General features: G+C 50.6%; 1 protein-coding gene across 1 annotated transcript in view; it reads left to right on the top strand.

Annotated features, from left to right (window-relative positions):
* The first annotated feature begins 634 nt into the window (after nucleotides 1–634).
* ALDH2 (aldehyde dehydrogenase 2 family member) overlaps nucleotides 635–27,144 on the top strand; it is a 28,390-nt gene continuing 1,880 nt past the window's right edge. Inside the window, exons 1-12 of the mRNA XM_066260544.1 lie at nucleotides 635–814; nucleotides 11,835–11,939; nucleotides 13,369–13,509; nucleotides 14,820–14,899; nucleotides 17,097–17,208; nucleotides 17,632–17,760; nucleotides 18,206–18,319; nucleotides 19,747–19,849; nucleotides 20,178–20,362; nucleotides 23,051–23,215; nucleotides 24,882–25,039; nucleotides 26,281–26,395. Coding sequence (XP_066116641.1) covers nucleotides 689–814; nucleotides 11,835–11,939; nucleotides 13,369–13,509; nucleotides 14,820–14,899; nucleotides 17,097–17,208; nucleotides 17,632–17,760; nucleotides 18,206–18,319; nucleotides 19,747–19,849; nucleotides 20,178–20,362; nucleotides 23,051–23,215; nucleotides 24,882–25,039; nucleotides 26,281–26,395 — 1,533 coding nt within the window. The 5' untranslated portion in view covers nucleotides 635–688. The remainder of the gene's footprint in view (nucleotides 815–11,834; nucleotides 11,940–13,368; nucleotides 13,510–14,819; nucleotides 14,900–17,096; nucleotides 17,209–17,631; nucleotides 17,761–18,205; nucleotides 18,320–19,746; nucleotides 19,850–20,177; nucleotides 20,363–23,050; nucleotides 23,216–24,881; nucleotides 25,040–26,280; nucleotides 26,396–27,144) is intronic.

Here is a 27,144-nt window from a genome sequence, read left to right as displayed (position 1 = left end):
AGTCTTCCTTCCGTTCTAAACTCATCACAACCTCGAAGGCACTATCAGCCCACTTCTCTCCCCTCCCAACACGCTCCTCTCGTTCACCAGGCTCCACTCTTTCCATTTCTTTAACACGTGCCAGGGTAGTCCCATCAATGCTCTGTGCCCCAACCATGCCTTCACCCTATTAATTTCCTTCATCACCCTTGTCACTCTCTGACGCCATCTCGCGTCTGGTTTAACGTTGTCCTCTTCCAGTGGAGCGCAAAGCCCCTGAAGTCAGGGCTCGGGGTGCTGCCGTTCAGGCCTATGCACATTAGGTTCACATTAGGTTCGACCAATGTGAAGTCGTGTGACCAGGTCATCCCAGCCAGACACGCGGGGGGCAGTGCTGAGCACAGAGGGGGCGCGGGTGGCAGGGCATCGGCCGAGGGCGGCTGTCCCCCAGCCCCACGCGCACCGCTCCCCGCCGCTAGCGCTCGCACCAGCAGCCTCAGGCCAGCTCCACCCTGAACGTGGGGGAGGTGGCGAGCCCTTCACCCCGCCCCGCCCCGCCCGCGCCTGCCCATTGGTGGCCGTGCAGGGGGGCGGGGAGAGGTCGCGGACGCAGTGAGGCCCCCCCCCCCCCCCCCCCCCCCCCCCCCCGCCCCGCCGCCCCGCACGCGCAGTCCCGGCGCCAGTCGCTCACACCCGCTCCCGCTGCAGTATGTTGCGCGCTGCCGTGCTCTCGGCTGCCGGCCTCGGACCCCGCCTGGGCCGCCGCCTCTTGTCCAGCGCCGCCACCCAGGCGGTGCCAGTTCCCAACCAGCAGCCGGAGGTCTTCTACAACCAGGTGAGGCCGTCGACCCCGCCGGGGCTTTGTTCTCCCCAGGGAACGGAGCCCGCTGGGTGGGAAGGCCCTAGGCCTCTGTGAGCCTCAGTTTACCGAGCTGGGCTCGAGGAGCTGCGGTTGGCCTTTGTGCACACCTTCCCTGTCTGCGAGCATTTTGAACCCTTCGCCACCTCTGGCAGCTGCCGTTCTGCAATCCAGCTGTGACTTGGGTCCTTGACTGATTTTCGTACGACTGCCGCCACCCTTCCAACTCTTGGTGTTCCAGTTCCACCGTCCCGTGTTTGGTTTCAGTCCTCTTCGTCGCCCCTGTGTCTGCGGGCAGCCTTCATCATTACCACCCAGAGGACATCTTTGCAAGCCCCGCTTTGCAGGAACTTTTCCTCTGGTCACCTCTTTTCCTCTCCTCATTCCTGTTTCCAAGAAATTCCAAAAGGCAAAACAAGGAAAGGAGGTCCTTTTCAGCTAAGGGTCATGGTTTGCTTAGGAACAGGCCAAGGCCACTGGGCACGGCCGGCTGCTTTCAGTGCTGAAGGCTGGGAAAGGGTGCTTCAGTCCCCCAGTGTGTTCGTCTTCCGGGGACTTGGCTTTCTTTGACCAAACCAAGGGGGTGCTTTGCAGGATAACACATTTCCAGTGGCCGGTTTCCTGTTCAAACAGGACTTTGTAATGTTTTCTCTCTTGATTTTGAGTTGGGGTCAAGCGCTGGGATTCACAGAGAAAGAAATCAGTTGTAAAAGCTTTCGCTTTGTGTGTGCAACAAGTGTTGTTGCTGCTCTTCTCCAGGCTTCCGTTTCTTCTGTGGGTGGGGAAGGGGTTCGAGGGGGGTGCCTTCCATTCTCACCGTTACCGCACCACCTCTGCTCCGGGAACCATGATAAGCATTGACCTGTTTTGCTGTTTAATCCTTACAACAGCCTTTTGCTGTAGGTACTGTGGTTATCTCCATTTTACAGATGAAGAGAGAGTTACAAAGAGGTTTAGTAACTTGCTTAAAGACTGAAGTCAGTGGCAGAGTTGGGGTTCATATCAAGATTCCCAAGAGGAAGCCCCTAACCAAACCGTTCTGTAGTGCTAAAGATGCAACTCTGGGCGGGAATAGGGGACCCCCCCCCCTGCTGACCTGGGATGCTGGAGATAGGCCCACAGGTCACTGCTTTCAACAGCGTACCTGCTTGTCTGGCCCAGAGTTTGGCTGCAAATCTGCACACAGGTGATGGGTAAAGGCACATCCATGTGATGTTAAGGAATGTTTCAAGAGAATAAAAACAAAATGTCCTTTTATAACACAAAGCAGAAGTGCAGCAGCTATAGCTCCCTTGGTAAGCTGTGTAAGGAGGAGTTCATGCTTGAGAGACTTGAACATCAGAAGGTCCAGCAGAATAATCTTTGTGGGAAAGACATCAGCATCCAGAGCCTTTATGGCAGTGGTTCTCAACCTGTGGTATGTATTTTCTGATGGCTTTAGGCGACCCCTGTGTTTTGGTCGTTCGACCCCCGCCGGGGTTGAACCGCTGCTTTATGGCAACAGGATCTAATTATATTCTCCTTGTGCTCACATGGAGGCGAGAAAAAGGGGTACAAACAAACACACAGGTCAGGGTAGACAGCCCAAGTCCTGTTCTCTAAATTTAGTCCAGGAAGATCAGTTGGGGAGCACAGTGAATTCTCTCTGCGGCTATTTAAAATCAGATTTTCTGAGATCATAAAAGTAACTTGTGCCCACTGTATACAAATGCAGAGTGTACTGTAAGACTTCCCACATAGCCCAAGGCGTTCCCTCCAAGAGCACTGTTAGCACAGGGTGTGACCTGCAGACATTTTCTCTGCATTTGTGAGTGAGAGAAAGAGCGTGAGGGTGCACTAGGTGTTTTTTTTTTTAATGTAAATGAGATTCTAGCACTGCCTTTTCTGCAGCTATCTCATTGAACCATGTATCTGCATTATCTTTCTCAGTGGCACCTGCACATGTTCCTTATATTTACCAAGGATTGCAGTCTTCCACCATGCTGGCACTGGCTCCTCTTAAAGTTCCTTAGGCTGTTTTCAGTGTTAGGTTGTTGCAAATCCTGCTGGCAAGATTGCTGAGGCCTGCCAGGCCCGGTGGTGGTGTAGGGGATAGAGCATTGACCTGGGATGCTGAAGTCCTGGTTTGAAACCCTGAGGTTGCTGGCTTGAGCACGGGTTCATCTGGCTTGAGTGCATATTTACCAGCTTGAATGCAGGATGAGTAGCTTGAGCGTGGGTTCATCAACATGATCCCATGGTCAAATGGCTTGAGCCCAAAGGTCACACTGAATCCCAAGGTCGCTGGCTTGAGCAAGGGATCACTGGCTCAGCTGGAGCTCCCACCCTGGTTAAGGCAAATATGAGAAGCAATCAGTGAACAACTAACGTGCCAAAACTATGAGTTGATGCTTCTCATCTCTCTCCCTTCCTGTCTGTCTCTCTTTATAAACAAACAAATAAATAAATGCTGAGGCCTAATCCTAAACTTTCTGTACCTCTTGCCAGGAACTCTGGGTACAAAGTTGACACCTTCCTGGAGGTTATTAGTTCCTTGACGGTCAATGAATTGTTCTGGAGTCTGAAGTCGAATTTCCAAAAGGAGATACTCGGATAAGTTTTGAAGATACTTCTGCAGATGCTAGAAGCAGGTTTTCCTTTTCTTTTTAAAACATGGTCTTTTCTTTTTTTTTTTTTTAATGACTATTTACTCAACTTTTTTTCAGAGAGGAGAGAGAGAGAGAGGGGAGGAGGAGGAGCAGGAAGCATCAACTCCATATGTGCCTTGACTAGACAAGCCTAGGGTTTCGAACTGGTGACCTCACTGTTCCAGGTCAACGCTTTTATCCCCCTGCGCCACCACAGGTCAGGCGCAGGTTTTCCTGCTGAGGACATTTGGGGGCTTTTGTACTTTGGTGGTGGTGGTAGGGGAGTTGTATGGTCAGGGGCCACCACCATCGCTGCCATGCACATGCAGGTTCCCGTTAGATTTCGGCAGACAGGAAAGAAACAGTGGAGCCAAAAAATAGTGGGTCATTCCTTTATTCTAGCCCCGCATTGGCCGGCAAGTAAAACATACACGCAGGGAAAACACTTCCCTTTCACTCAGAGCTCACAAAGCTACTGACACATCCAGTTTTTCTAAAATCAGAGGCCCCCACCAGTCTCAGTCACCTCTGGTTCCCCATCTGCACACCTTCTCCTGCCTTCTCTCTGCACAAACTGGCTTCTCCTTCAGCACCCTGCCATCTTGGCTTCCTTCTTCCTTCTCCTCTTTTTAAAACATTTTGGCATGAAACTCCTCCTCCAGCAAACATTGTATAAAAATGGCCCGTCCCAAGCGGGAAGGTAATTAGCAATTTCACAGACCAGTGCCATTTTTAAAGCTTAGTTTTTTTGTTTTTAATTTTTTATTTATTTACTTTTTTAGATTTTATTTATTCATTTTTATTAGAGAGAGAGGGGAGAGAGAGAGAGAGAGAGAGGGAGAGATAGAGAACAGGGGAGGAGCAGGAAGCATCAACTCCCATATGTGCCTTGACCAGGCAAGCTCAGGGTTTTGAACCGGCAACCTCAGCATTCCAGGTCAATGCTTTATCCACTGCGCCACCACAGGTCAGGCACCAGCGCCATTTTTAACAATAAAAGTGAGCAAACTCAAAAAACACAAATTTTACAAACTCATTTGCCCAACAGCAGTGCATGCACTTCAACCTTGTCAGGTCTCACCTGGATGGAAGGTTGGGCACAGGGAAAAAGTCTTCTACAATAGTTCCCACCTCTGTTTCTCAGCTCAGAAGAGGCTGAGCGGGGTACCTTGGTCCACCTTCCTAGGGCTCTCTCGCTTCTACTCGGCCTGGGTAGGGCTGCACAGTGGGGTAAACTTTTTGTTTGCGTTGGGAAGATTTCTGGGTGAGTTTCCCTTCTTCCACTCACCAGCAGGGACCTGTGGAGGTTGCTAATGAATGGCCATGCTCCTTGAAGATCAACATTTCTCATCCTTAGTGGATTTCAGGGACACACCTCTGGCAACATAACTTTTTTTCTTCCCTGACTTGGAGAGTAATTGAGATCTGGAAAGGCAACTCAGGAAAACCCCAGGGACTGGTTTCAGCAAAATACTCCCTCCACGTGGGGCGTGGCTACTACTTGCACCTTCAGCCTCACCAATTCATGGTGGTAGATACAATGATGGAGACGAGACTATTGTTAGACACCATCTTACACTCTGAACTCAGACTGCCTGGCAGTTGCTAGTATCTGCGTGGGCAGGTTCATCCATTGTTCATCAGACATTTCCTCAGCTCCCCCAGTTCCAGTCAACAAAACAGACAGGAGTCCTTGCCTGTGGGAAGCTTGTGTCATAGAAGGTAGAGACAGACAAGCAACTAAGTGAATCGGATAGTAGGGCACAAAGCAATCAGTGTTATGAAGAAAAATAAGGCAGTAAAGGGGGTTATGGAGGGAGGGTGGTACAATTGCTTAGTTCTGTACCTCAGTTGCTGCATCTGTAGAATGGGGTGAAAACCTCGTCTACATCATAGGATTGCTGGGTGGATGAGATGGGGTTGTCCTCGTACAGCCCTTAGCAGCTGCCTGGCTCATGGCTACTGGTGCCTCCCTATTTACTGCAGAGCCTTAAACAGCTGGAGGTAACAGTGCTTTCAAGAAAATGGTGACGTAACTCCAGCAATGGGTGCTGTTGGAGATGTGACTTGCTTCCTGAACGGGAGTTTAGGGTGCATTAAATTTGTATCTGTGTTATTAGCCTCTTGACCACAAGTAGTAAGTATTGTACCAGAGTTCAGACTTAGCCCTGTCTACCTTGGGGACATGCATGCCCTTAGCCACCTGCTTGCTGCCTCATGACCAGGCCTTATGGTCAGACAAGGATATATGTATTTAAAAAAATTTTTTTAATTGATTTTAGAGAAAGAAGAAGGGAGGAAGAGAAACATCGACTTTGTTCTACTTATTTATGCATTCATTGGTTGATTATTCACTGGTGCCCCGACCCGGGACTGAACCCGTGGCCTTGGTGTATCAGAAGGTGCTCTAACAACCAAAAGAGCTACCCGGCCAGGGCTAAGGATGTAAATATTTAAGGGACAATTGAATGTAATATTTGAAAGTAAAGAGGGAAGAGCCGTGTTTTTGTTCACATTTGTATTCCCAGCACCAAGCACTGAGATTGGAATATGACTGTTGCTAAGTAACTATTTATTGAGGGCAAGAATGCTTGCCACTTATGACTTATGAAACTGTTTACAGTTTGTGCAAGGAATGGGAAACGAGTATTTCCACTCCAAAGGCCTTTTTGCAAAGAGTTTAGGAGCAAACATGAACCGGCCTGTGTGGACATGCAGGAAATGCTGACACTGGCAAGGGAAGTGACTGTAGCAAGATCGATGAATTGAAACCAAGGCTGGCAGCTGGCAGTCCGGGGTCAAACCAGCCTTCCCACCCGGGAAGGGGGGAGGAGCCTGGCCTGGGGTCAGGTGCCAGCATGCCCCGACTCTGGGGGAAGTGGCTATCTCTTGGCTTTAATCCCAAACTAGCCCAGAAGTTTCTAGATTAGTGGTCGGCAAACTCAGTCAACAGAACCAAATATCAACAGTACAGCAATTGAAATGTCTTTTGAGAGCCAATTTTTTTTTTTTTTGTATTTTTCTGAAGCTAGAAACGGAGAGAGACAGTCAGACAGACTCCCGCATGCGCCCTACCGGGATCCACCCGGCACGCCCACCAGGGGCGAAGCTCTGCCCACCAGGGGGCGATGCTCTGCCCCTCCAGGGTGTCGCTCTGCCTCAACTAGAGCCACTCTAGTGCCTGGGGCAGAGGCCAAGGAGCCATCCCCAGCGCCCGGGCTATCCTTGCTCCAATGGAGCTCCAATGGGAGGGGAAGAGAGAGACAGAGAGGAAGGAGGGTGGGGGTGGAGAAGCAAATGGGTGCTCCTCCTATGTGCCCTGGCCGGGAATCGAACCTGGGTCCCCTGCATGCCAGGCCTATGCTCTACTGCTGAGCTAACCGGCCAGGGCCGAGAGGCAAATTTTTTAAACTTAAACTATATAGGTAGGTACGTTCCTTATTGAGGTAGCGCCCGCACATGGTATTTTGTGGAAGAGCCACGCTCAGGGGCCAAAGAGCCACATGTGGCTCGCGAGCCACAGTTTACCAACCAAGGTTTTAGATCATTGTGTGGAAAAGTGTGAATGTGTGTAGCACTCCATGTTTATCTTGAACTTTTCTCCTTGGGATCTTGTAATACAAAAGATAGCATATGCTGTCTATTGGACAGAAGCTACTTAGCTGCCACTGAAAAGGAAATGACAGCAGGAGTCACCCACTCCAGGATGGAGAATCGCAGTGTTTGCTCACTCACCCTTGGGGAAAATAACATATTCTGGGGATGTCGATTTCCTAGGTAACAGATCCCAATTCTTTCATGCATCAAAGGCTGAACTGAAATCTTTCTAGAACGTGTCCTTCCTCTTTAAATTGGCGTTGCTAAATGTCATTTAACCTTTATGCGGGACCTTGTGCAGATACTGACTGTGCATTGCTGTGGGTGGAGGTGGCATGAGGACATCACCCTGCCAGGGTCCTGCAGTCCTTCTCCTGGCTCTGCTGTACCTGCTCTAGCTTCTAAGCCACCTCTCCCACCGCCAAGTTTCTGCTTGCCATTCCTAACCCACTGGGGTCTGGAAGACAGACACCCGAGGCAGCCAAGGATCACGTAAACTCAGCAGTTCTAATAGTTACACTGTAATCTGTCCCTAGTTTGCAAAGGTGTGGATTAAAGGGTGTTTGCTGCAGCAAACACAGTCGGAAATAGTGAAAACTTGTCTTAAAATTGCATTCGTGGGAAATGGCTAAAGCAGCTGTGGTCGGGTTAGTAGTGAGCAATGCTCTGCTGCTTAGAACAATGAGGTGGGTCTGCCTGTGGAATGCTGTCCAAGGCAATCGGTTACCGAGAAAAGCGAGTTACAAAATGGAAGTCCATGCTCCCTCACTTAGGATGGACGCTCCCCATCCCTGCCCTCCCCTCCAGTGTCCCCAGCACACGCATACCCACCGCCCCTCTGCTCCCTCTTCCCGCACCCTGCAGCCACCTTTTGCTTCCTCCTGTCCCCAAACTCGGCCTCAGGTTACCCCTGGTGCCCTCTGATCCCACGGGCTGTTCCCCACTCTGGCCTGTTTGTCTCCCCTTTGCCTTTGCACTGTGTCGGGCTGCTGGCTGGCTGGGCCCTTCCCACCCGGGACACTGGCTAGGGATGCAGGACTCGGCTCTTCACTGAGTGCCTGCCGTGGCAGTGGCGCTTGGCTAAAACTTTTCAAATGTGTGGACAAGTGAATCCAACTTTTACAAAACGAATTGAGGTTTACTATAATGTATAGAAAATACAGCATTTTGATGAAAGAGCTCTAGGAGTCTTGCCAACAGTCCAGAGTCAAAGCGCCCAATCCTGAGGTGGCTGGAGTGTTGCTCTGCTTCTGGAAACTACAGCGAGGAAGTGTGAGCTGTGAGCAGCCAGCCCCCTCCCCACTGTACCCCACCCCAGTTCCCAGGGTGACCGAGTTGAGCATGTTATGTGAGTCAGGCTCTGGGTTTCTGGCAGGAGGTTATGGTGCGTTTGGCTTGGAGGCTGCCCTTGCGCTTACTCAGAAGTCACCGTGGAACTCCTCACTGGATGCAGAACTTCCCACCCTGGCCCCCTCCCCAGGGAGGGAGGGAAGACCACTGAAGCCTGGCTCTCGCAGAAGGGAAATGGGAACTCTCAACAGAAGGAAAATGCCAAGTTCCTGCAAACCCAGGATTATTTTATCAGTTAGGAAGGAGGGCGGATTGTTGAACATTCAACAATGGAGACTGACTCAGCAAATTCAGAGCTCTGAAAGGCAGAGAGGTGCCAGGGAGTGGTCTTTCCAGGGTTCTCAGTCTAAGATCGGGGTGGGGGTGGGGACACGACAGGGGATGGGACATGGTCCTGCCTGAGAGAGGGGTGAGGACAGTGGGAATTTAGTCAGACTAGCCCACCTCTGCTTCATCCTTCCTGATCTTTGCAAAATAACAATTAGAACTTTTTCAGGACAGACTACTAATTGAGTACACACTGCTGTGCAGGGAACAACATGGAAAGAGATTCACAGACCTACCTGGCTCATGCTCCTAGAAATCTTACACCCAGCCTGACCAGGTGGTAGCGCAGTGGATAGAGTGTCAGCCTGGGATGGAGAGGACCCAGGTTTGAAACCCAAGGTCGCTGGTTTGAGCCCAAGGTCGCTGGCTTGAGCAAGGGGTCACTGGCTCAGCTGTAGGTCCCCGCCCTGCCCCCCACTAAGGCACATATGAGAAAGCAACCATGAACAACTAAGGTGTTGCGACAAAGTATTGATGCTACTCATCTCTCTCCCTTCCTGTCTGTCTGTCCCTATCTGTCCCTCTTTCTCCATCTGTCCCTTTCTGTCTCTGCTAAAAAAAAAAAAAAGAAAAGAAAGAAAAAATCTTACACCCAAGAGATCCCTGGTATCTAGAGTGTTGTTTTGTTGTTTTTTTTTTTAAGATTTTATTGATTGATCCTACAGAGAAAGGAGAGAGTGGGGGAGAGTGAGAAGCACCAACTCATAGTTGCTTCACTTTAGTTGTTCATTGATTGATTGTTGTATGTGCCTTGACCAGGCAAGCCCCGGGTTTTGAACCTGCGACCTCAGTGTTCCACTCAGTGTTCCAGATCGTCCACTGCGCCACCACAGGTCAGGCTGGAGTGTTTTGTTAAGTGCAGGGGTGACACTCCTGTGAGCCCGAGGCCTGGTTTAGGGACTTTCCACCCCCTGTTGCATTTAATCTTCACATCAGCCCTAAGACATATTACCCCCAGGGACTGATGAACCATCTGGAAGTGGCTCAAGGTCACAGGGGTCGAGTGAGCTGGGACTCCACCCAGGACTGTGTGGCTCAGGCTGGTTCTTTTTACAGCACCCAGAATAAAAACTCCAAGTCAAACGTGCGGCTGGGCAGGGCAGCGAGCAGACCACAGGGTGCAGCAGGGCAGGAGCAGCCTGCCCTCCTCTGCGTACATGCTGGCCTCTCCTCAGCTTGTGCCCTGGTCACCCCTCCGCGCACGTGCTGGCTTCTCCAGAGCTCAGGGAAGCGGCTGGGCAACCCGAGCCACACTCCGGGCAGCCAGGGCAAGATGCTCGCTCAGCAAACGGTGGCAGAGCTGGTGCCAGGCCCTCCTTCCTCCTTCCTCCCCAGGTGTGGGCTCTACCCTTCCCCGGGAGCCCCCTCCATGCTCCCCAGGAGGAGGAGGCGGGTTCTCAGAGAGGGGAACACTTGTGCGGGGCTCCCCCAGGGCAAGGCCAAGTCCTACTTGAACTCAGGTCTACCTGGCTTGGGGCCTGGACTGTCACACCTGCTCCCCACGGTGAACACGACCCAGCCCTCCAGTTTCTCTTTGGGAAGAAACAAACATGTCATTTTCCTTAAGATTAATGATCAACCAACCAGTCTGAAACCACACAAACACTTCTGAAGAACCTGACCAATGTTTACCCACATTCTCCTGCCAGATACCAAGAGCCTCTTACTGCAGGTGCAGCGCTGTGTGTGTGTGTGTGTGGGGGGGGGTGGGGATGGCGCGGGAATGCTAAATTTGAACCTGGGAAAGTGACCTTTGGTAGGCCCTTTCCTGACCGGCTCCTTCCTGTCACTATTGTCACTGTCACAGCGTTGTACCCTTACTCCACGAGAGGCTTAACGCAAGCACTGGAACTGTCATGTGCCCCTTTAGGAGGGCACTGTAGTGATTCCAGAGGCATGGGGAGGTGAAGAGCGCTGTGCCAGGGGACACTACCGGAGGGAAAGCCCCTGGATTCTTCTCCCGATCCCTGCTCCTGAGCACTGAGCTGGGAGAGCCTCCCTGGGCCCTGCTGGCCCTGGGTTGAGCTAAGCACTCAGTTTTGCTTGGTGGCTTCTTTTTATTGGTCAGGGCTCAAGTCAAATGTCTGCTCCTCAGAACCCCCCCCCCGCGCCCCCTTCATCCTTGTTAAAAGTTCTCTGTGCCCCCGCCCCTCCAAGTCCTCTCTGTGAGTCTTGTTTTCCTCCTTTGCATCTACCAGGGCAGTCTGAGGTTGCCTTGTATATTTGATTGCTTCTTTATTTTCTGTGTCCATCCATCAGAATGCCAGCTCCATGAGAGAAGGGCCCTTATTGGGTTTGGTTTCCACTGTGTCCTCAGCCCTAAACCCATGCCTGGCTCAGCATCGCAGGTGCCCACTAAATATTTCCTGGGTGGATAAAAAAATAATCTACCTTGTTCTCACCACTACCCTGTGCACTGGTGTGCTAAGGAAAAAAGGCTGCAATTCTTGCAGCTCTTGCCTAGGAGAGGTGGAAGCTCTTTCCCCTCCCATGAAGCGGCCTGGGCGTGCGACTCACTTTGGACCAAAGGAATTTGGTGTCAAAAATGAGGCCGTGTAACTTCTAAAGCTAGATCTTCAGAAGCCTTTCAGCTTCTGCCTCGGTGTCTTGGAACATTCTTTCTGAGCAAGCCAGCTGTCATGTGAGAAGTCTGGCTAGCTTGAGTCCACCCTATGGTCAGGAGGCCCAAGCAGCCATGTGGTGCCAGACACGAGAGAAGCAGCATTTTGCACATCCAGCCCTAGGCACCCTTGCTTTGCAACCACATGAGCAAGCCCAATCAGTGGAATCAACTGTGAGATACAAGTCAGTTGAAGCTTCCATGTTCTGAAGTCGTGTTACACAGCAATCTATATGGATAAACGATAACGCAGGACGATACCTCGTTTTCCAGATCAAAGAAACCAAGGCAGTGAAAGATCAAATGACTTACCCAAGGTCAGTTGGCAAAGCAGGCACTCAAGTTCGGATTATCTCCAGGTCACATTCGTCTGAAGCTAATTCACACGTGTTCTTTTTCTTTTTAAACATCACTCACTGGTGGTCAGTTCTGGGCTGGGACCTGGTCCTGAAAACTTTCTGCCCTTTTATTGCAGATCTTCATAAACAACGAGTGGCACGATGCTGTCAGCAAGAAAACGTTCCCCACCATCAATCCGTCCACCGGGGAGATCATCTGTCAAGTAGCTGAAGGGGACAAGGTGAGGACTGGTGACTTACCTCGGAGAGGGGCTGAGAGGGGAAGAAGGGGCGGGCGAGGATAATTTAAGTTTTTACTTAATGTGTTTTTGTATGATTAAAACTTTAATGTGTGCTTTACTTTCATAACTTAAAAAAAAGTCAATTAAATTAATTTTTGAGTAAATGAATCAACGGAAACCCTTCCCTGCAGACAGGTGCTGGATGGTATGGTATCCACATTCACTAATTCATACTGTTTCGGACTGTAGATGAAATGAATTTGAGGATATCCCATCCAATCTCTCCTTTCCAGAGCTGGAGGGCAGTACACAGCTAGATGGAAATCTTATTGAGTAGAATTTGGGTCTCCTGAAATCTAGTTCTGGCATTAGTAGTATGTTTTGTTTGCAATATGTTTACTTGTGGGAATTAAATAGTAATAGTAATAATAACTTTAAAAATTAAGACTTTTCATAAATAGAAAAGGCATTAAAAATAATTCAAAATGCCTCCTGCTCTCTGCTTTAAGACAGTCTGCTGCATTCATGAGTAAGGCCTTGCTCCCTTTGTTAAAGGCAAATGTGAATACTCTTGTGGCTTATAGGGTAGTCTGATGGTAAGTGTGATGAATGAAAACCATGCTCCCTACCTCCTGACACACGTCTCCCTACATGAAAAATGCCAGCTGGGCCTGACCAGGCAGTGGCTCAGTGGATAGAATGTCAGACTGGGATGCGGAGGACCCAGGTTTGAGACCCCAAGGTCGCCAGCTTGAGCGTGGGCTCATCTAGTTTGAGCAAAGCTCACCAGCTTGGACCCAAGGTCGCTGGCTCAAGCAAGAGGTCAGTCACTCAGTCTGCTGTAGCCCCCCGGTCAAGGCACATACGAGAAAGCAATCAATGAACAACTAAGGTGTCGCAACGAAAAACTGTTGATTGATGCTTCTCATCTCTCTCCATTCCTGTCTGTCCCTATCTATCCCTCTCTCTGACTCTGTCTGTCCCTGTTAAAAAAAAAAGAAAGAAAGAAAAAAAAGAAAAATGCCAGCTGGGCTGGCTTACTGCTCCCCACGCAGAGGGCAGGTGGGGAGCCTGCCCTTGTTGGACATTGCCAGTCGCCTGAGGAGTGGTTCAGTTCACGTGGCATGCTTTCATAGGAAGGGGGGAAACGGTCACATTCTAAGCACTGACCCCGGAGTGCTTCTCCTTCCAGAACTCTGGGGGATTTAGAAATGCAAATACAGAAATATATAGAAACTGTTGGGGTCCTCACTCTGCCTGGACTCCTGGAAAGGAGAGTCAAGCTCGCGGCGGGCCCTTCCTGGCGGGGAAGGCCTGTTAGGGGCAGACTGCTGCTGCTCAGGCACTGACTGTGGAGCGGCAGTGGGGGCAGGATCTGGAGGTGGTCATTGCTGAGAAGGCCTGAACTGCCTTTCTCGGTGTTTTCTAGGAAGATGTGGACAGGGCAGTCAAGGCTGCCCGGGACGCCTTCCAGCTGGGCTCGCCCTGGCGCCGCATGGACGCGTCCGACAGGGGCCGGCTGCTGAACCGCCTGGCTGATCTGATTGAGCGGGACCGGACCTACCTGGCAGTGAGTTCCCAGCCCTCTTTCCTCTCACCCCACGTGGCAGGTGTGTTCAGAGCATCCTGTAGACAGCCAGGAAGGGGCCGCGCTGATGACAAGTAACTGGTTGGAATGGCATAAGCTGGACACCTTTTGGGATATGCCCCTGTACCAACCAGAGGAGTCTCTCCATGTCTCCTTTGATGCAGTGGGTTTGGCTAAGAAAGGAGGAGACTAGGAGGTGGGGGCCATGTTGGGGAGCCTTCCCGGGAAAGACCCCCCAGGGATGGACACCTCTCCTGGGCCTTTTCTCCGGCTGCCAGAGACGGAAGAAACCAAGAGGCAATACCTTTTCCTCTCCTCAATCTATTCTGCACATAGCAGGCAGAGTGAGCCTTCTAGAAGGCAAATTACACCGTGGAGCTCCACTTCTAAGCCTTCCGTGGCATCCTGTATCCTTAGGATCCAGTCCTGTTCCCCCCAACTTGGGCTGTGAGGCCCTGCCTGGCCTGGCTCCGTCTCCCAGCTCATGTGGGACCATGGCCCCACACATAGCTCAGCTCGCCTGCCTTCCCTCAACTTCCTGACTACCAAGCTTCTTTGTGTATCAGGGCCTTTGCACATGCCATTTCTCTGTCTGGGAAGCTCTTTTCCTTCCTCGCTATCTCTGCCTTTCCCCTTTGCCTTGTCACTCACTGCCTATGTAGCCTTCAGGTTAGAATTTCTCTTACTGGACTGGGCAGCCTGGCCTCCTTCGTCCAAGCACTCTTACCCCCTGTGACTGATGAGTTGTCTTTCTTCACCTGCTCTTAGCTCTGGGCACTCCTTGTCTGTCTCTGTCTTCCAAGCACCTGGATCTGGCACAGAGCAGACGCTCAAAAAATGTTGGTGAAATGACTGAATGAGAAGAGGGGACGCCTGACCTGTGGTGGCGCAGTGGATAAAGCGTCAACCTGGAAACGCTGAGCTTGCCGGTTCAAAACCCTGGGCTTGCCTGGTCAAGGCACATATGGGAGTTGATGCTTCCTGCTCCTCCCCCTTCTCTCTCTCTGTCTCTCTCTCTTTCTTTGTATCTCTATCTCTATCTCCCTTCTCTAAAATGAATAAATAAATAGTTTAAAAAAAAAGAGGCGGTGTCATTCCTCCCGCCCCGCCCCTCACTCTCCCTGCCTTTGCAGTAGGAGGGGCGGCGACCCAGAAATGCCACAGCAGTCAGCAGCACAGCGGCCACCGGCCCTTTCTGGCCCATGCTGAGCCTCTGCGCTGCCCGGCCGCTCGCCTGCTTTGACTAGTTCCTGCTGCAGCCTGTCTGCGCTGACTTTGTTCTCTTTTCCCAGGCCTTGGAGACCCTGGACAATGGCAAGCCTTATATCATCTCCTACCTGGTGGATTTGAACATGGTCCTCAAGTGTCTCCGGTAGGGGCTCGGGCTTCCAGGTTTTGTTCTGGCCGTGACAATGAGGAGGGAGTACTGTTGGGGAGGCAGAAAGAGAAGAAGTAAGGGGATCACAGGGCTTGGAGAGACATGTTGTAGGCTCCATCTCGGGAAAACTCCTCAATGCTGAACTTGTAATCCAGTCACAAACATTTCTCTTACTTCTTGAGTCTGTTTTGGTAGTTCGTGTTTTAGTTGGATTTGTCCATATCGTGTAGGTCATCTAATTTGTTGGCTTCAGTTGTTCATAGTATTCTCTTATAATCGTTTTTATCTCTGTGAGGTCTGTCATAATTTCTCTCCTCTCATTTCTGATTTTAGTTACTTGTCTCCATTTTTCCTTAGTCTAAGCTAAAGGCTGGCCTGACCTGTGGTGGCGCAGTGGATAAAGCGTTGACCTGGAAATGCTGAGGTCGCCGGTTCGAAACCCTGGGCTTGCCTGGTCAAGGCACATATGGGAGTTGATGCTTCCAGCTCCTCCCCCCTTCTCTCTCTGTCTCTCCTCTCTCTCTCTCTCTGTGTCTCTCCCTCTCCTCTCTAAAATGAATAAATAAATAAAAATTAAGCTGAAGGCTATAAATTTTGTGAATGTTTTCAAAGAACCAACTTGTGGTTTTGTTGATTCTTTCTGTTGATTTTTTATCCTCCATTTCATCTGTCTGCTCTAATCTTTATTATTTCCTTCTGGCTAGCTTTGTCGGTTTGATCATGAACATTTTAGTGATGAAGAAATCCAGGATGAGGAGTGAGAGCTTTGTTAGAGCTCTCTAACAGTCAGGAATGGAGACTTGGTCTCACGTGGGCAGTAGAGCCAGGACTACTAAATCCAGAAGGCCACCGAGTCTCACAGCTGCGCACCCACCCTCCTTCGGGGCCAGTCTGCATGTTGGAACCTGGCTGTTCCAGCCAGACTGAGGCAGTCTCTTAGTCCCAGTGCCAGATTCCTGGGGGAGGGACGCTGAGTGGCTGGCCCTGAGTCTGACCAGCTGTGGTGGGGTGGGGGGGCAGAGATCACTGTGTAAACAATGGCTGCTCCCCTGTGACTGTGTGGACTGAGATGGGGAAAGAGAAGCAACACTAGAAACGTTGGGGTTGGACAACATAATGGGTTCTCAACTAGGACAGTTATGGTACCTGGGCTACCGTGGCCAGTGTCTGGAGACATTTTTTGGTTGTCACAACTGGGTGGGAAAGTGTGCTACTGGTATCCGGTGTGTAGAGGCCAGGGATGCTGTGCTATATATATCCTACAGTGCACCGGAAATCCCCCCACCACAGAGTCACCCAGCTCCACATGTCAACAGTGACAGAAGTGAGAGCCTCGCTCTATGAGGATGCCCCAGAGAGCAGCCCGGTGGCTCTTGGGAAGAGCCCCACGCCTCCCTGAGTTTCAGCAGTATGCCTTTGTGCTGATTAAGTAACGACTCTGAGGCCTGCAAACCCATGCAGTAACAGACCTGGGAGGAAGGGACCAGCGATGCCCTAACTTGTATAACTTCCTGGGTTTGTTTTTCTTTCCAGTGTCACAAATCCGTGTTCAAACCCAGGTCAGCTTTGATCTCGGGCAGACCTTGCCAGACACACTCATTTCAGACATCTTTCATTCTTCCTACTTCCCTGAAAACTCAACCATCGCATAGTATAAACACATGCTGTTTCCTCCCCAGCTCAGGCTTGCTGGGATCCTTGTGCCCCTGTGCTAGGTAATATGGCTTACTAGGGTTGGGCCCAGGTGTGGACTTGTTTCTCTGGTGACTGTCCACTCAGACGTAGCACAGCACTGTGCACACAGGACGTGCCACCCGCTAGGTGGGTTTGCACTTTTCCGACAGACCCGCTCCATGCTTGTCAGATGCTGACCTGTGGTGTTAGGCTGGTACAGCAGTTACTGTTTAATAAATCTGAGTGTTTATTAAAAATACCGATTCCTGGGCACCTACCCCAGAGAGCCAGATTAAATCAGAAGTGGGCTCTTAGAATTTGGTGTTTTTATTAGACTTAGAGGTTAGTTCCCTTGAATGGATTATTGTGACTTTAGCAGTTAACTTATTCTGGGAAGAAGCCAAGAGCAAGGGCAGTTATGAGAAACACCCAGTTAGAGTCTGAGTCTTTTCTTTCTGCCAGGGTTTACAGGGGTCCCTGACAGTCACTGATGAAGCTTGGACTTTTTATTTTTAAGTTATTATGCCGGCTGGGCCGATAAGTACCATGGGAAAACCATTCCCATCGATGGGGACTTCTTCAGTTACACCCGCCACGAGCCTGTGGGGGTGTGCGGACAGATCATCCCGGTGAGTCTCAGCCTCATAATCAATCAGCAAAGATTTATCAGGAATGCCTTGAGATGCAGCTGTCTCCAGCAGGCTTGTAGGCTTTGACAAAGCCAACTTGGGTTCAGGTCGCAGCCCTGCCACTCATGAATCCTGTGACCTTGGTCCAGTCTCTGTGGCCCCAAGCTTGAATTTCCTTATCCGGGAAGTGGATGTGAACACAGCCTTTCCCAGGGTGTAAGAGCAGTTAGGATGGGGGTGCATTGGCTTAGCGGGGTGCTCGGTACAGAAAAAGCACTCATGAATCTGAGTTGCTGCTATTTTACCTGCCACCTGTCCCCCCATCTGTCTTAAACCTGCGACTGCATTGTGGGGAGACAGAAGGGGTTCAGAGGAGTCACCTGCTGTGGCTTGGATTCCGGGAGTGGCTGTTGTTTATTGCAGTGGAACTTCCCGCTCTTGATGCAAGCGTGGAAACTGGGCCCAGCCCTGGCGACCGGAAACGTGGTTGTGATGAAGGTGGCAGAGCAGACTCCACTCACCGCCCTCTACGTGGCCAACTTGATCAAGGAGGTGCGTGGCTGTCCGTGTGACCTCTGATGCTCTTGTACAGGCTATCTCTAAAGCGGTGCTGAGGAAGGGCCTCGGGCCCAAGCTGAGGGCATGTTTGTAGAGCAGGGGCTAAGCCCCCCCCCCCCCCCCCAGCACCATACTTCAGCCAGAGAGGCCCTGTCCATCTTACCTATTTTCTAGCTTGGGCTGCACTGTAAGGCCCTTTGAATAATAAAACTGTTCTAAGTGAATACCATGGGGGCAGGGATAGCAGCCACCAGGAGCTCCACGATACATGTTCCTTGCTGTACCATTTTAGAAGTCCTGAGAGGCACCCCATAAGACTGCTCCGGCTCCTGTGTCCGGGCCACGCTGCGCTGGCCTCTGGGAAGGGTGTGTGCTTCTCCGTCCAGGCGCTTTGGAGTGGGAGAGTGATGCCCGCTGTCTCCTGGCTGTTTGCGTGCAGGCTGGCTTCCCCCCCGGCGTGGTCAACATTATTCCTGGGTTTGGCCCCACGGCCGGGGCTGCCATCGCCTCCCATAAGGATGTGGACAAAGTGGCCTTCACAGGCTCCACTGAGGTAAGGTGTCTCCAGGACCTGAAGCTTGTTGGGTGTTTGGCTCGAGCTCTCATTATTCCTAAAAAGGATGACTTCCTGGGGTGGCTTTGTGCCTTCCAGCCCGCTCTGAGACTGTGGAGGTGGGAAGCACCCCTTGTCCTCATTGAGGGTGCTGTGTGTGCAGGGAACTGCACTCTCAGCATCGTGGGAAGGAGGCAGGATAGCGGGTCTACACTGCTGCTGGATGTGGGCTGCCCAAGTGTGAATTCTTTTTTTTTTCTCTTTCCTTTTTTTTTTTTTTTTTCTTTTTTCATTTTTCTGAAGCTGGAAACAGGGAGAGACAGTCAGACAGACTCCCGCATGCACCCGACCGGGATCCACCCGGCATGTGGGCGATGCTCTGCCCACCAGGGGGTGATGCTCTGCCCATCCTGGGCGTCGCCATGTTGCGACTAGAGCCACTCTAGCGCCTGAGGCAGAGGCCACAGAGCCATCCCCAGCGCCCGGGCCATCTTTGCTCCAATGGAGCCTTGGCTGCGGGAGGGGAAGAGAGAGACAGGGAGGAAAGCGCGGCGGAGGGGTGGAGAAGCAAATGGGTGCTTCTCCTGTGTGCCCTGGCTGGGAATCGAACCCGGGTCCTCCGCACGCTAGGCCGACGCTCTACCGCTGAGCCAACCGGCCAGGGCTCTCTTTCCTTTTTTTGCCAAGTGAGAAGCAGTGGGGAGGCAGGCAGACAGACTCCCACATGCGCCCGACTGGGATCCACCCACCCGACATGCCCACCAGGGGCGATGCACTGCCTCTCTGGGCTGGAGCCATTCTAGTGTCTGAGGTGGAGGCCATGGAACCATTCTCAGCGCCTGGGCCAACTTTGCTCCAATGGAGCCTTGGCTGCAGGAGGGGAAGAGAGAGACAGAGAGGAAGGAGAGGGGGAGGGGGTGGAGAAGCAGATGGGCGCTTCTCCTGTGTGTCCTGGCCAGGAATTGAACCTGGGACTTTCACAGGCTGGGCCAACGCTCTACCACTGAGCTAGCCCTCCAGGGCCAAGTGTGAATTCTGATTCCACATTCACCAGCAGTGTGACTTTGAGTCCATGACTTGGCCACGCTGAGATGCAGCTCCTCTGCTTCTAAATCAAGGAAAGGGGTCTCCCCTACCTCTGACATCATCGTGAGGATTGAACTTGATGCACATAAAGCACTTAGCACAGTGCCTGGTATGTAGGTGGTGCTCACACGGCAGTGACTCTACTTGTGTCATTATTGTCATTGTCATCCTAACCACGCAGGCGCTGGGCAGCGGTAGTCAAGTGTACGGCCGATTTAGTGAAATTCTACAGGTGTCTTGTCACTTCCCACAAGCTGTGCAGTCCTCTGTTCTGTGTCTGTGAGAGTGTTTGGTTCCTTCTCCCCCTCTGAGAGCTTGTCTCTGTTTCTGCTCCCTTACAGGTTGGCCGCCTAATCCAGGTTGCTGCGGGGAACAGTAACCTCAAGAGAGTGACCCTGGAGCTGGGGGGAAAGAGCCCCAACATCATCATGTCCGATGCGGACAGTGAGTTTTCAGGGGGAGGAGGTCTGGCATTGAAGGCAGCCTGTCGCTGTCCCTACTCTGGTCCCTCATTCCGGCAATCCTCATCCGTCGGAACCAACTTCAGCCGCCTTTGGCTCCGTCACCACTGAGGGTCATGACCATTACCAACCGTGTCTCTCTGCCACGTGCTCTCCACACTCAGAGGGGAGAGAGCAGGCCCCTCCTGCTCTGGCACATGGTCAGCCCTCAGCAGGCTCCATGCCGTTGGTGGCGTGAGTGGGTTGAGGGAGGCAGCCCCAGCGGCCAGGGTCATTCTTCTGTCCTCATGGTTGTCTCTGTGCCTCCCCAGTGGACTGGGCCGTGGAGCAGGCCCACTTTGCCCTGTTCTTCAACCAGGGCCAGTGCTGCTGTGCGGGCTCCCGGACCTTTGTACAGGAGGATGTGTATGCCGAGTTTGTGGAGCGGAGTGTTGCCCGGGCCAAGTCTCGGGTGGTTGGGAACCCCTTTGACAGCCAGACTGAGCAGGGGCCGCAGGTAAGCCAGCAGCTGCAGGTGGGTCTGGGTGTCTGGGACCAGCATGGAGTCAGGCAGGCTTCGCTTCAAGTCTCGCCTCTGCCATGTACCAGCTGTGTGTCCCTGAGAAGCCACATGCCCTCTCTGAGCTGCCATTCTCTCATCCTTAACACCTGCCCTTCATAATTAACAGGGTGGCTGTGGAGGGGAAATTAATAATAGAAAGCACTTTGTAAATGACAATACATAAAAATTACTAGGAGTGTCAATGTAGAACGTAATGCTTGTTTCCTGGACCTTGGCCACCCATACAAATGCATCAACCAGAAAGATAGACACAGATCTATTAACCGTGGTTATCTCTGGGCAGTGTGGTGGAGGGCCATGACATGAAGGGGGGAAGGACTTCATTTCATACTCTACTGAGTTGTATGATTAAAATATTTTTAAAATTATTTTTAACCAGGACCCTGTGTTCATTTTAATCAATAAATCTCTAGTCAATGATAATTATAGGAAATACAGTGCATCTCCCCACCACTTCCTCTCATGTCCTGGTCCTCTTTCCAGCACTGCCCTCAGACCCAGCCTGCCCTGGGCTCACTCCACAGGGTCCTGCACTGACCTCCAGCCAACCCTTCTAGTGACAAGGAGTCTGTAGGGTCAGGGATGCTCCCAGCTCTCACAAGTCCCTGGTCACAAGCCCTGAGCCTCCTTCTGGGTCCACGGGTATCTCTGGGGGGCTCCATCCTCCTGAGGCGGTCTGTGCTGTGGTGTCCCCAGGCACCAGGGCAGCCGGGAAACTTTTAATTAACAGACTTTTTTTCCCCCTTTTTTGCAAGAGACAGACAGAAAGAGAGACAGAAAGGGACAGACCAGAAGGGAGAGAGAGATGAGAAGCATCAACTCATAGTTGTGGCACCTTAGTTGTTCATTGATTGCTTTCTCATATGTGCCTTGCCTGGGGGGCTCCCGCTAAGCCAGTGACCCCTTGATTAAGCCAGTGACATTGAGCTCAAGCCAGTGACCTTTGGGCTCAAGTCTATGATCCCACGCTAAAGCCAGCAACCCCACGCTCAAGCTAGATGAACCCGCGCTCAAACACGACCTCAGGGTTTCGAACCTGGGTCCTCTGCATCCCAGGCCTGTGCTCTATTCACTGTGCCATTGCCTGCTCAGGCCCTTCCATGTCTTTTCGTGACTTGATAGCTCATTCCTTTTCATGGCTGAATAATATCCCATTGAATGGATATATCACCTTTTCTTTATCCACTCATCTACTGATGGACCCTGGAATGGTTTCTGCTTTTTGGCTATTGTAAATAATGCTATGAATCTCAACATCTCTTTTTCTCTCGTTTTTCTTTGTGGTTTGTGGCTATTTAATTATTAAGGTAATATAAATTTGTATAAAACAATAAAAGAAAGTGTTTAGGCTTGACATGTGGTGGCTCAGTGGATAAAGCATCGACCTGGAAACACTGAGGTTGCCAGTTCGAATCCCTGGGCTTGCCTGGTCAAGGCACATATGGGAGTTGATGCTTCCTGCTCCTCCCCCCTCCTCTCTCTCCTCTCTAAAATGAATAAATAATAAAAAAAAGTGTTTACAATCTAAGACACCCCATGCTCCCTTCCATGTCCATTCCCTATTGGTAATCATACTCATACAGTTAGATTTCTGTGTGTTTGTTTTAACAAAAACAGAATTATGTAATATATATTGTTTTATAAGCTTTCCTTCCTCATTATAAAATATCTTAGGCTTTCTGTGTTAGTCAGTTTACAGATCTGTTGTTAATGATAACACAATAAATGAATATGCTATAATTATATCAACGTCTCCCTCTACTAATATATATTTAGAATTCTTTTTTTTTTTTTTTGACGGACAGATAGGGACAGACAGATAGGAAGGGAGAGATGAGAGGCATCAATTCTTCATTGAGGCACTTTGTTGTTCATTGATTGCTTTCTCATATGTGCCTTGACTGGGGGGCTACAGCAGAGCAATTGACCCCTTGCTCAAACCAGCGACCTCGGGCTCAAGCTGGTGAGCTGTGGTCAAACCAGATGATCCCGCGCTCAAGCTGGCGACCTCAGGGTTTCGAACTTGGGTCCTCCGTGTCCCAGTTCAACGCTTTATCCCTTGCACCACTGCCTGGTCAGGCTAGAATTGTTTCTTCTTAATCTTTTTTTTTTTGGCTTATACAAAGTACCCCCCCTCCCCACTAGTGAATATCCTTGTTTAGGTCCCTTCATCATATGTAGAATTAATTCCTAGAAGTTAAATCGCTCAGTCAGAGAGTATGAGGTGATATTTTTTTGTCTGATATTAATAAACTACTTGCCAAAAGAGCTGTACCAGCTTACGGTCCTCCTTTTTAAAAACTGAGATACAAGTAACATAGAACATAGGTATTAGTCCTCCTAACAGTGTGTGAACATTACAGTGTCTGTGACATATCTTTGCTATCAGTGTATTTTCTATTTTAAATTTTTAGTAATTTCATAGTTGAAAAATAACTGTGTTTGCTGTACATTTCTTTGAGGGCTAATGAGGTTGTTAGAACTTTTTTCTTATACTTACTGGCCCTTTGTAGTTCCTCTCTGGACCTTGTGATACACGGCCTTGGCCCATCTCCCAGTTGTCTCCTTGCCAGTGTGGTTCTGGCTCTAGTACCCTCTAACCCTGGGCTCCTTCTCCCACAGGTGGACGAGACTCAGTTTAAGAAGATCCTCGGCTATATCAAGTCTGGGAAGGAGGAGGGGGCGAGGCTGCTGTGTGGCGGAGGGGCAGCCGCGGACCGTGGCTACTTCATTCAGCCCACTGTGTTCGGAGATGTGCAAGATGGCATGACCATTGCAAAAGAGGAGGTTAGCATGGGGCTCAAGCTCTGGGGAATATTCTTGGAATTGGACCATTCCATCCAGCATCTTGACATTGTGACCCGGCAGCTGCTTTAGGACAAGTCCCGGCTCTATGCCTAGGACAAGTTATTTACAATTCACATCAGATCTCATCCATCTCTTCAGCCTCTCATTGGCTATCCACTGTTGGGGAGGGCGTCTGCATTCCCTGGCATCGTCTGTAGGCCTATTGTGTTCTGGTCCCTGCCAACCATGAGTCAAGGAATGACATTGTCTAGCCTCTCCTGTGGTCTTCATATAAGTAGGACATTGGACTAGACCAAAGGACTGACCACCCCACCTGACGGAATTCCCTTTGGTGGTCTTCCCTCGGCACTTGTTGGGAACACAGGGCAGCCACTCTGCTTCATCCATTTGTTTCACAAATACTGATTGAGTGCCTACTACGTGCCAGGCTCTCTGCAGATCCTGGAGAGCCAGGGGCATGCAAAACATGTTCTGTGCCTTTATTCCACGTCCCCCAGCTGGGTTAAGCCCTCTAGTGGTCCCCTCAGGGAAAATATAGTGTCACCTCCTTTCATGTATAATTCTAAGTAAAATCTAAAATCAGAGTGAGACACTCCAACAGAGTTCTTCCTTCTTCCCTCATGAATACTGTGATGCTTTTTTGGGGGAAATCTCAAGTATCAATTTTCTGGAAGGGTGAGGGGGCTGTGCTTCTGCTTTGCTAGCACCCAAGGTGAATGATGCCCTCGCTCACAGTCACTGCTCCCAACACGAGGAGCTCCTGCAGTTTTCTTCTCCCTCTGTCTCGATTCTTTCCAGCCCTTGAATTAGCCGTTTCTTCAAGACGTCCTAGTTTCCTACGGGGATTTCATGAGACGGGGCAGGGGCACCAAGTGTGCTTACGCCTGGAGCTCTGTTTCCCTCCGCCCTGCTCCTCACGTCCACTCTGGTTTGGCCAGTTTCTGCTCCTACATCACAGCTCAGCTGCCACTTTTGTGAGGTCTCCTGAGATACCCTCTCCCCCACCACTCAGGCCAGGAAGCTCCTCTGGGCTCCTACCACTCGTTACACTGCTTATTGGGGTGACATTCTAATCACCTGATTACATTATGATCACTCAGCCCCCCTCCCCAGTGCTCTCCCGAGAGGACCGAGGACTGCCATCAATGAGCCATCACCCTGACATCAATGAGCACACTTAGCTTCCACATCTTGGTTTTTAAATCCCATGCTTCACTAAAAGGAACCAGAGTTCCTTGAATAAAGGGCTCACTCCAGGAATAGGGCAGTGAAAATACAAGATAAATCTGGAATGTCTTGAGGGCAGAGACTATTTGGTTCACAGCTGTTTCTTCAGCCTCTAAAGTATGCCTTGCTGAATGACACTAAATCTATGTGTAACATGCCACTAATGCAGAACATTGCAGAGTCATTTGGAAACAAGACACCGTATGTAAAGCACACGGTACACAGAAGGTCACTGATCCCCGTTAGCTTTCTTTCTTTTGTGCTTCAACAACCTCAGGCGCTGTCATCTCCCTCTGGGACTGTGAGGGCCCATCTGGGGACCCGCTGCCACATCTGAAATCTGATCAGCACGGTGTGAGCTGGAGAACAGGTGGCTCCAGGTCTGCCACTGTCTCCCCACTCTGCTTTCTCACCCCAGATCTTTGGGCCAGTAATGCAGATCCTGAAGTTCAAGACCATAGAGGAAGTCATCGGGAGAGCTAATGATTCCAAGTATGGGCTGGCTGCTGCTGTCTTCACAAAGGACTTGGACAAAGCCAACTATCTGTCCCAAGCCCTTCAGGCTGGCACTGTGTGGTAAGAGCCTCCCAGCAGCCCTTTGCATCCGGGCAGGGGTCCCCCCGAGCCAGGGTCCTCCAGAATCAGTGCTCACATCACAGAATCTGCGGTACAGGGCTCAAGTTGCTCCTGGCTCAGGGTGTGTGTGGTACAGCAGACAGATGAGGGCTTTCCTGCTCCCCCCACCCCCCGATTGCATATGTCTTTGCACCTATTCTTGGACAAGCAGATGGATGACAGGGGCTCCTTACCAAACTGTAACAAGTGCGGTAGACTAGAGCTAAGGGTCCATCACACAATCTTAAAAGCTTAGCACTTACTTCATACTCATTAGGATGGCTGTAATTTTAAAATCCAGAAAATACCAAGTGTTGATGAGGCTGTGGAGAGATTGGAACCCTTGCATGTTGCTGGTGGGAATGTAAAACCTTACAGCTGGGACTGTAAAAACCTTACAGCCACTGTAGAAAACAGCATTACCGTGGAACCCAGCAATTCTACTCCTAGGTATAAATCTAGGAGAAAGAGAAACATGAACACACAAAAAAGTGTACCCAAATGTTCATAGCAGATTATTCACAATAGCGAAAAGCTGGAAAAAGCCTAAAAGTCCATCAACTGATGAATAGATATATGGTCTGTCCATGCAATGGAATCTTATTTGGCCATAAACAGGAATGAAGCACAGACAGCTGCCACGACATGGATGAACCTTGAAGACATGAGGCCGAGTGAGAGAAGCCAGGCACAAAGGGCCACATATTGTGTGATTCAACTTATAGGAAATTCCATCGAGTCAAAAAGTAGATTAGTGGCTGCCAGGCCTTGGGGGGAGGGGAGGATGGGGAGTGACCGCTTATAGGACTCAGGGTTTCTTTGTGAGGTGATAGAAATACTAGTGGTGACGTTTTGGTCAACACTGTAAACATACTATAAAACATTGAATTGTACACTTTAATGCATTTTAAAAACAATTGAAACAATAATATTTTTAAATTGCAAAAAAGATAAAAGGGGCTTAGCACCTAATAAGCAAAACCGAGTTGCTAAAATGAGACGTCATGGGGTGCTCCCTGTTTCTGACACCCGTCTGGGAGCACATAACGAAGGGCAGAGGTGACGTCGGCTGCTTTCAGCTCCTCCGGGGCTGGCTCTTCCCGTCCATCTCGTCTCAGTAAAATGTTAGGGCAGCACCGGGGGTCTGAGGGGTGTGACCCCCCTCCGAAGAGTCACTTCTGAAATCTTGTTTCAAATTAAAGGGTCAACTGCTATGACGTGTTTGGGGCCCAGTCGCCGTTCGGAGGCTACAAGATGTCCGGGAACGGCCGGGAGCTGGGCGAGTACGGCCTGCAGGCGTACACCGAGGTGAAGACGGTGAGTGTGCCCGCTCCGGCGTGCCAGTCCACTTGTATCTACCACTGGTTTCTTGTTTAAAGCCAGAGAAGCTACAAGATAGGGCAGTGACCCAGTCTGTGCTCTGTCCTGTCAGAAGGAACTGGAGGCCTGACTGCCCCTCCACCTACACAGCCTTTTGCTGGGCTTCACCACGCGCCACGCTCTGTAGAACCCGAGAGGAAGGCGAGATCCCCGTGGGCCGAAGCACTGAGGAAAATCTAGTAATTATCAATCATGAGGCATTAGATAAGGGGTCCCCAAACTTTTTACACAGGGGGCCAGTTCCCTGTCCGTCAGACCTTTGGGGGGCTGCCACATACAGTGCTCCTCTCACTGACCACCAATGAAAGAGGTGCTCCTTCCGGAAGTGCGGCAGGGACGGATAAATGGCCTCGGGGCCACATGCTGCCTGCGGGCCGTAGTTTGGGGACGTCTGCATTAGATAATCAAGGGCCATAATTGATATACCCATATCCATACCCACATTGATTTTGCAATTTCAGTGATAGAAATATAGCCTGAAGAACTTTAGAAAGACAAAGGAAGCCTCATTTCCAGAAATGTCCATCGCAGTGTTATCTGTCTAGAAGGCAGAAATCAGATGCAACATAAATGTTCAGTAATTTACAGAATACCCAGATCATGGAGCACTAAAATGCCATTAAAATATTTTTATAGAATAGCTGATGTGGAAAATGCTCATCCTTTAAAGTAAAAAAGCGATATGA

This window comes from Saccopteryx bilineata, chromosome 2 (genome assembly GCF_036850765.1).
Source record: "Saccopteryx bilineata isolate mSacBil1 chromosome 2, mSacBil1_pri_phased_curated, whole genome shotgun sequence".
In the NCBI taxonomy this organism is placed as follows: domain Eukaryota; kingdom Metazoa; phylum Chordata; class Mammalia; order Chiroptera; family Emballonuridae; genus Saccopteryx; species Saccopteryx bilineata.
Note: the sequence above shows the minus strand (reverse complement) of the source record. Positions and strands in the feature narration are given on the sequence as shown.